A 9729-nucleotide genomic window follows, 5' to 3' on the forward strand; every position below is an offset into this window, starting at 1 on the left:
AACGAGGCCTTTATAGACTTTACCAAATCCACCATTACCAATGATAAGATGATGACTAAAATTTTTGGTGACTAATTGCATCTCGATTAGTGAAAAATGACGACATGAACATGATGGTTTGTTTTCCTACCAAATTTCTCGAAGCTTGTGAATAATGGTGCTGGCCAAAGCAATTATAATTATTGAAATAGTTACAAAGGAATTTATGTGACCAAGAGCTGAGTGTAAAATTTGGAAACTACCGAATTGTAAATCCCGAGCAGGATGCCAAGGATTTGGTCAAGCAAGACTATTGTCATGGTTGCTCAGCTCGAGTATCTCAAATCCTGTGAAAGGACCATATTCATCTATGAATTCACTGTACGTCTGCAAAGTAACCAAAATATCATGTTTAACTCCTTGTTTATGCCCATTCAACATCGCTATGTAGTCCTTGTACACCTCGATATTATTGGTATCTCGTTCTCTGTCCAATTCTAGAGCACTGTCAGCAGTCAACTCGTTAATCAGGGCATTGAAATTCACAGAACCAATCTCTTGCAGGAACTTGAGCCCTAAATTTGAGAAATAAAGCCTGATCAAGTACCTAAATCCCACATCCACTGGTATTGTCCACATAATATTGTTGAACTGATTTGCTTTTGCTCCAAGAACAGTTCCCCACACCCCAAAAATATCATTAATATCATCGCCCGATGAAACAGAACCAGCCGACGAACCATTTCAAACGCGGTGCTATTATCTACATAGATATGTTTAAGACTTACGTCTGAGCATTTGGGCTCCAATATCTCCATCAACATGAAAATAAGAATGGCCTAAAGGTACTGTGATTATCTCAATACCATTTAGGAAAACATTATAAGTATCCCCTGACTGAATACTTGTAGGAGTAAAAATTATATGCAGTGGTTAATTTTCTTGTACGCTTATATAGAATTCTTTAATAATAGAAGTCAAGCCAAGAGCATCAGCAGTTAGTGAAGAAGCACTGAAGTCGCTTAGCAGGGTGAAAGGGCCAGCCTCCATGTACTTTTGAAAACCTTTATATGGAGTGCAGGGACTTGAGATGGTAGACTTGCCCTTGATTTGTAGCCAGGGAACCTCCAGTAATTGAAACGTCATCGGGGACGTAAGCTGGATAATCAAAATGGTCAGAATGAAATATGAACTCTCATTTTTTCCTGTAAGTGTTGGCCCCGGCCTTTTTCTTTTTTTTTTTTTTTTTTTTTTTTTTTTTTTATTACAGTTAAAAGAGCCAATCATAATATTGAAGCAATCCTTCGAGCCACTTCCTTCCATTTTTGTGGGCTTGCTCATAACTGGGCCTATTGGTCCATGATTTTCATGGCAACTACTTCATCTGGTCCATACTCAATATGTATGTCATTTTGAATAATGAATGACGTCAGAACTCTAAACTTGGCCAAAATTGAATTTCAAGTGACCCTTTACTCATTTTGCAAACTTAAAATCTTCATGTGTCCACTATATATCCCTTAGGTTAAATATATTTAATTAATATTAATACGACCTTGTAAATCGGAATGGACTGGTTCCAAATTACGGATTCGAAACTCGAAAATTTTTATAGCTTTGTTTTCAGTTCAAACTCAAGCTCAACTCAAAATATTCAAACATGTTTATGAGTTATTCGAAAATAAATACTCAAAATATATTTATTATAATATGTAATTATATTATTTTTATAAAATATTACTCGCGTCTCACAAACCACTACAACAAAAAAATTTAGTGAACTATCAAACAAAATAATTTTAACCGTCGCTATATCGCTAATATAAATATTGCGTCGGTTTTCAAAAAATCGTCGCTAAATATTAACGGCGCACATTTACATGCACGCTGCGGATATTACTATCCGCAGCGTGCTTTTAAAGCACGCCGTTAATACTGTCAAGTGCAATAATATCAACAGCACACATATGAGTGCACGCCATTAAAAGTAATATTCGCAGCGTGCTTTTAATGCACGCCGTTGATGACGTGCTGCGAAAAATCATTTTTCTTGTAGTGAACTATCAAACAAAATAATTTTAGCTTGAACTCACAACAAAAAAAGTTTAAACATGTTCGAGAGCATCGATTTGATAAATTCAAATTGGCATAAGATATTTTTAAAATCGGACGAACCAGCTCAAAAATATCCACGACTGTTTCTAGAAATATAAGTTCATTTTCTTGCCATATGGTCAATTCTCGAGGGCACGAGAATATGTATCTATTCTAAAGATCGTAGGATTGAAAAGTCAAATGTCCACCGTGTGGAAAATACAAGATTTTAGAAGTCATGTTTCACATTTTAGGATATTTTAGGTTTTGTTTGGTAAAGTATTTTAAAAATGTTTTAATGAATTTTTTTATAACTGAAAAAAACTTAAAGTATGTGTTTGAATAAGTTTTTGTAAAACGTTTTTGAAAAATATTTATAAAAACGTGTTCTTCAAGTATTGTTTTTAAAGAACAAATAATAGATTTTTTTGATGTTTTTATAAATGAAAACAATGATGGAAAATCAAAACATATTACTATTTAACTGTAAAATAACGTTTTTATAAAATAATTGTCCAAATACACTTGTTCTTAAAACAACTTTGAAAACATTTTATAAATATTTTGTAAAAATCACTTTTATAAAAACGTTTTATAAGTATTTGTCCAAATAAAATCTTAATTTTTCGACACGAAGGACCGTAACAGGAAAGAAACTAACAATAGTATTAATATTTTGTGATGATTAGCTATATATATTGGGCAATTTGGCCAAATATCCTTGAAGATGGCTCTTTAGTATGCATAGTTTGAAGTCCAAAATTTTTGTATTTCTAAAAAAAATATGCGTTTAAATCGTTATTCTAAAGCTCTTTGTGGAAAGTAACTATTCTCATAGAATTTGAAGCAATAGGATGGAAAAACAATGCACGAACCTCACTCAACCCTAAAGTAAATTGGCTTATTAGGCCGACTGAATATAACAACAGAGACACCCCGACACCCAACAGTAGCAGCCATGGGGACCCTTCTACGAGACCTTTGCATATGGTCCCATCCCATGCATGTGTACGTATAATGTATGTGTTTATATATGNATATTAATATAATATAATATATTTAAAAAAAATAAAAATAAAAATAAAAATAAAACGTGAGGCGGTGGACTTGGAATTGAAATTCATTCCAATTCCACGAACAGAGAGGGAGAGGCAACAGTAGAGGAAAGAAAAGAAAATACAGTTTTAAATTTTCTTTTCAATCGTGCGACTTATCGGTTTATCCAATCGACGAACCGACTTCAGTTCTGGAATCGTTGACACGAGGTCTTCGATTTGAGGTATAAATTTTATAGTTTTGGTGATGTTTGAAATTCGTCGATTTCTGGAATAAATCCGATAAATTGTTAAATCATACATAAATTGAATATTGTTGAATAGTGTATGATCTTAACGAAGTAGAGAAGATTATTGTGTTGTTGTTTCGCATTATGCCTAATTTATTATAATTAGGGATTTTGATCGTTGGATTGAGATTAGAGAGTTGTTTGTCAGTTGTTATTAATTCTGATTATATATTCGGAGTCTACGAAGTATAGGCTACACGTTGATATAACGTTTTCGTAATTTGACGGATGTTGTAAAATAGTCTATTATTTGATGTTAAATTAATTAGGGTGTATTTGATGGTAGTATTGTGAATTAAATACACTAGAATATGAAATTGATGAACGATAAGAATTTGAATTACTTGTTGTTGGGCTATTTGATGTGATATATTGAGGTTGTTATGATTGTGTTGATACGGTGACAATGATCTAATAATTGTTGTTGAATTATTTAGATACATCACAAGCCTCAGGATCAAAGAAATAGCCAGATTATATATATACCCGATTATCAGGTACGTGTTGACGTACGAGCATATGTTGTTATTGTTTAGTATTGATGAATACTATTGTGTTGAACGATGATAAATCACTGGTATTGGGTGATTTGATATTATATCTGTTGTTGTTTATTATCGTTGATATTGTTGGTTGTTGTTTGTTGGGAGACGTCACGTCGATGTTATTCGTTCGACGATATCGCTGTCTCCGGTGTTGGGGTGCGACGTATCGTCGATGTTATTCGTTCAACGATATTGCTGTCGCCGGAGTAGGGGTGCGACGTATCGTTGATGTTATTCGTTCGACGATATTGCTGTCGCCGGTGTTGGGGTGCGACGTATCGTCGATGTTGTTGTTGCAGTAGTATGGGAGTGATGACGTTGATATCGTTGGTGGTTTGATTGTCCAGAGACAGCAAAGGGAGTATTTCTGTTATCATTCCAGTTATATTTTATATTGTTGATAATATAACTGTTATGTATTACGATGATGATTGTTGTGTATGCTCACCCTTTGGGGGCTGTTTCTGTTGGACAGGTTACAGGACTCTGCTGTGAGACAGAATAGTGGTGAAGGACTAGGTGTGTCTAGTCAAACAGTCCTGTAGTTGATAGTAGATAGAGACAGTATAGTTTATTGTCTTATTTGAGTTGTATGTGTGTATTTATTATATTGTTTCTGCTACACTGATGTAGATAGTGTGGTGATTGCACTATTTTGTCGTATATGCATTATATTATTACGTCGTTGAAAAGAAAATTTTTATGCATATGACGTCACATGTTGTATGATTACGTGGCGAGGTTTGGGGCGCCACATTTGGTGGTATCAGAGCATATGTTAGATGTCTGGGATGGTTAGGAGTTGGGTTTGTGATGAGGGAGTTGGATGACGCTATTATCTGCGTGTGTCCGTGCATTTGACTTGTTATTGATGATTTCTCGATATGATTGATTGGTCCTTAGTTGCGTGTGCTTTCGTGCGAAAAGTGTGCTGATGATTACTGGATTGTAATTGTTAAATGTTATGATTAACAATTTGATTTCCAGTGATGGCAGCTAGAGAACAGGTACATCCACACGAGGAAACGGACGAGGTTGACAGTGGGTTTGGGCAGATGAATCCATTGCCATCTCCTCCTATGGGACAGGCACTTGCAGATCAGCCTTTATTGCCTGGTGAGTTGACTTTGGCACAGTTCAGCAGTTATCTTCCGCCGAGATTTGATAGCTCCGAGACGGGCGAGCGAGCAGAGGAGTGGATTGAGAGGATAGAGCAGATTTTTATGATTGCTCCGTGTGCTAGGTCTGCTTGGTTACGATTGGCTACATTTCAGCTTTCGAGGAATGTACTATTGTGGTGGCAGACGACTGAGGCCGGATTGAGAGCCCAGGGCCGTACTGTTGATTGGGATGTGTTTCGGTCTCGTTTTCTTGATAAATATTTTTCTATAGCAGCCAGGCAACAGAAAGAGAAAGAATTTGAAGATTTGAGACAGGGTAGTATGTCTGTTGCTGAGTATGAGACTCGATATTCTGCATTGCTGAAATATGTGCCACATGTTGCTACGAATGTTCATGCGAAGATGAGGCACTTCTTGAAAGGGTTGAAGTTAGAGTTATTTGATCGTGTGCAATCAAATAACCCGGTATCATTTGAGGATGCAGTGACAAGAGCTGAGATGGCTGAGTTGGTGATGCAGGAGTATGGGGCTCAGGGACGATTATCAGATTTCTTTCATGCCACGGGAACTTCAAGATTAGGACCACACGCTATCTTTTCCAGTTTTCTTTCATGCCACGGGAACTTCAAGATTAGGCTCATTTTTTTCTGCGTGTTAATTATTTCCTTGGATCTTGCGTAAAAATTGACATTTCCACGCCTATCTTATCAGCCCAAGAAACTAAAAACCCTTTTTCATTGTTTTCTTCTACTCCTCATGTTGCAAATATATGAACTAGAAAAGGAATATAAGCTGCAGGCCTAAACGGATATATATGGGAAGGGTTGGTTATTTAGGGTTTTTTGTTTCTATTCCCAAAGTCCCGAATGCATGGAATGAGAAAATGTTGGAGATACGTAAGTTTGAAATATTGTATCAACGACATAAATCAAACATTCAACTATACACAGCAGGAGTCAGTAAAAAGAGCTTACAGGCTCGAAATTCAAGTATCTTAGAAAATATACTCAAAACAGGAAAATTTGTCATTTCTCAACCATATAATTTTATGTGAAGGTCAGTACTGTAACTCATTACAATTATATTTTCAGCAATGAACAAATTTACACATTCATCCAGTATGAAAGAAGTATAAACGCATCGAGTGGTTCGAAGTACCTCTCCCAGAACGATGAATTCGAATCGAATCTTTATTTTTAATAAAAAAAAAGGCTTCACCAATAGAGCAGTGGCTATCGTAACTAAGAATGTTCCGCGTTGTTTTGTGAAGGGAGAAGATTTGCAGTTACACTGAAATGAGATGGCCTTACCGGTTGAGAAGCATGGGAGTCATCAACAGTTGAAGTGATCGGAGAAACCGATAACTGTGAAGCCTGAAAATTCAGTTGTTTCGGATCGAATTCTGAATTTGAAGAAGGGAAATGAGATTCATGTGAACTCGTTGCAGATTGATGCACCAGAATTTGATGAGAACCTGCCATTGGCATCAGGCTGATATTGTGCAAATCTTCCCGTGCTTGATCCGACGGTTGAGATAGAATTAAATTGGAAGGATCCCATCTGAAAACTTGATTATTAGATGTAGTATTATCGAGAAAAATTGGTAATGAAGAGGGATTTGGCCTAGAAATAAGGTTGTTCGCAGCAGAAACAACAAATGCACCCTGCTTTTCTAAGTTGAATTGCCTTTCCTCTTGATTTCTTGGCCAATTCCCATCTCTATGGTCACTTTTCCCATCTGGAACATCCTTAGATTTCCCCCAGAAAACATCTGACTTAGAATATTTCATCGGATCATCCCAGTTTACCGGGCTGCCTATGATCTTGAAGCTTTCTTTGTTAGATCGAGAGCCCCCAAATTCAAGAAAATCTGGATTGTGATGAAGATTTTGGCCAAATCTTCCATCCGGGAATCGGAGTGGTGGCAATTCATCAATCTCATGTTTTGCAACATTAAGCAACCAGTCCACCGCCTTGCTTGGTTGGTTTAGCCCTAACCTGTCCTGAAGATCATACAATTGTATCGCAGTCGGAACCGACAATCGCACTCGCCTGTCGCGCAAACCTCTCACAGTAAATACTTTGCTGTGTCTATCTTTGCCACCAAAAGCTCGAGAAACACGTACGATCCGGGGATCCTTAAAACTAAACCATGACGACGATGATGCTGAATTCGATGAGGCCATAGAGGTAGTAGTACTTGTGCTGCTGATCTCCTGAATTGTGTTATAATCTTCTTCTTCTTCCCTTACGTCTCTCATCTGATAATTGTGTAACTCAAGGAAATGAATTTACTTGCTAATGAAATCGATGAAACTTTCTAAATCTTGAACCCATCCTGCAGAAAACTTCCCAATTCCAGCTCCAAAACTACCTGTCGTGCATATTGATCATGAAAAAAAGGTTTAAATATCATATGAATATTGAATAACAGAATCTTTTTCCATGAAATCTATGAATACGTAACATATGTTGAACTGCAAATGATGTGAAATTTAACACTTACATAACCAAAAAAATGGAATTATGGAGCTCCTAATTCAGTAAACATTTCTTGATTAAGAAATCTGCCAGGAAACGTACTTGCCATAGCAAGCTATCTTCAGATAGGATAATTGATTTTTCGTACTAAGCATATTTGCAACTATGTATTTATTTATATATAATCAAGTTAATTCTGTGCTTGGAGCAAAGAAGATGCTCGGCCTGAGCCGACCATTCTCCATTGGAAAGAATAAAAGAATGGTGCAGAGGCGGCCACGCGTACTCTTTACGTGAGCTACGAATCAAATGTGTTGGTCAAAACAAACCCCGCGGGTATTAGTTGTTACCGATAAATTTAATTTAATGGGTAAAGTTTTCCTCATCGATATCTACAAAAGGAATTTAAGTGGCTAAATTTTCTATCACGTGGCTTGGCAGATGGATGCACTGCAATGTTAAAAAAAATAGGCTCGTACGTATCAGTTCGATGCTACTCTTAGCATATTTTCTTAAGAATGCATCAAAAAATAAACATTTATTTTGGCATGGATTGATGAATTCGATGCTAGCTATGATTTCCTATTCATGCATTCAATTGAAGCTCCACTAGTTATACAACTCGCTCTTATAAAATATAGGAGAATGCGCCACCAAAAGGAGTGGTTTTAAAATTGCTGATAAAAATTTAGCAGTGTTTAAAAACAGCTCCTAAAGATGCTAAAAACCATTTCTCAATCCCTGTCTTTCCTTTGAAGGTGACTTGAACACCTTAATTTGATAGGTTGTTATTTCAAAGGTATGCGGTTTAATTTACGTACTTTATTTACGGTGCAAGAAGAGTAGTTGTAATTTGTAGGAGGCTCGATCGGCTCATATATATCCTCCTCTTTTTTATTAGTCTGTCAAAACTCTCGAAATAAATGAGATTCAAGGAAGGAATGAATTAAATGCATATTTCCAAAATATTATGAATCTAATTTTTTTTAAAAAAAAATAGTTTATTTACGAAGACTTTCGCACATTCCCAACTTTTTTTACAATAAGTACATAGTGCATATGATTTAAGTGTTGGTTGTTTTAGTAAAAAAAATATAGATGGCGATAGATTAATTGCGAATCAAATCACTCGAGCTGTACAGTGCTGGTTAGTATTTCTAGCTCTATGTTTTTTTTAAAGTAAAAAAATATATATATGATATTTTTATAATTTTATATCTAGATATAATATTATGAAGAATGAATATTTTGTTTCAAAAAAAAACTAAATATAATATTAGATCAGCAGACCGTAAAATTAATAGAGCATATATATTACCTTATGTGTGCTAGATAACTGGTGCATATATTTACGTTGCATATGCAAAATTATTTTAATAGGAAAAATTATTTTTTGTTTTGTACATTATATTTGTATCTTTGTGATTTTGGTCTTCTTTATTGTTAAATATTTGTTTTTTTTTTTCAATTTTAGTTATTTTTCTGACGTAGCACAAATGCAGTGCTGATGTGACAATGACGTATAGTGCCACATCAATACTTCCGATAAAAATGACTAAAATTACAAAAAATTGAAATATGCATGATTAAAACTGAAACTTGATAACATAATTAACTGACAGACAAAGATATAAAACCAATAAAATATTTTTTTCCCATTTTAATATGAAGTAAGTGACAAAATCATACAAGTGAAGACGAAAAATCTAATAAAATTAATTACATTAAATAAAGATTTAAAATTTGTGGACTTTGTCCAGACTACAGGTCACGTTTATCATTTTTTTTGTGGGGACCAACCAACCATCAATTTATTCGTAGCTCTCCATTTCATTTTATTAATTAATTTACGAGAGGACCGCACCTTTTATTACGTATATATTAATATTTATACTATACTATACTATACTATACTATACTATACTATACTATACTATTAGGTGTGAGATTTTATGTTTTTTTTTGGCAAGTGTATATTTGATATTTTTGTGATTTTTAATCTATTATCAAAAATAATAGTTGATGGAAAAGAAATTATTCCGATATAATTATATTTATGTAAAATTTTAGTACTATACTTAAAATTATGCTTTATATTAAAATTTAATTTGTCTATACAAAGTAAAGAAAATCATTTTTGCTTTATATAATTTTCTTTAAAAAA

General features: G+C 34.7%; 1 protein-coding gene across 1 annotated transcript; it reads right to left on the bottom strand.

Annotated features, from left to right (window-relative positions):
• Nucleotides 1-5948: 5948 nt before the first annotated feature.
• Nucleotides 5949-7837, bottom strand: LOC140974424 (transcription factor TCP5-like). Its single transcript, XM_073437873.1, has 2 exons — nt 7596-7837; nt 5949-7458 (listed from the first exon to the last, which is right to left on the bottom strand). Exon 2 carries the CDS (start codon nt 7343-7345, stop codon nt 6326-6328), a length of 1020 nt encoding a protein of 339 aa, XP_073293974.1. The 5' UTR covers nt 7346-7458; nt 7596-7837; the 3' UTR covers nt 5949-6325.
• Nucleotides 7838-9729: the final 1892 nt, after the last annotated feature.

The sequence above is a fragment of the Primulina huaijiensis genome, chromosome 3 (genome assembly GCF_012295235.1).
Source record: "Primulina huaijiensis isolate GDHJ02 chromosome 3, ASM1229523v2, whole genome shotgun sequence".
Taxonomy (NCBI): Eukaryota; Viridiplantae; Streptophyta; class Magnoliopsida; order Lamiales; family Gesneriaceae; genus Primulina; species Primulina huaijiensis.

What these genes read in the sequence shown, in the direction of transcription:
- LOC140974424 (XM_073437873.1), bottom strand. Translation starts at nt 7,345, where the DNA reads ATGAGAGACGTAAGGGAAGAAGAAGAAGATTATAACACAATTCAGGAG.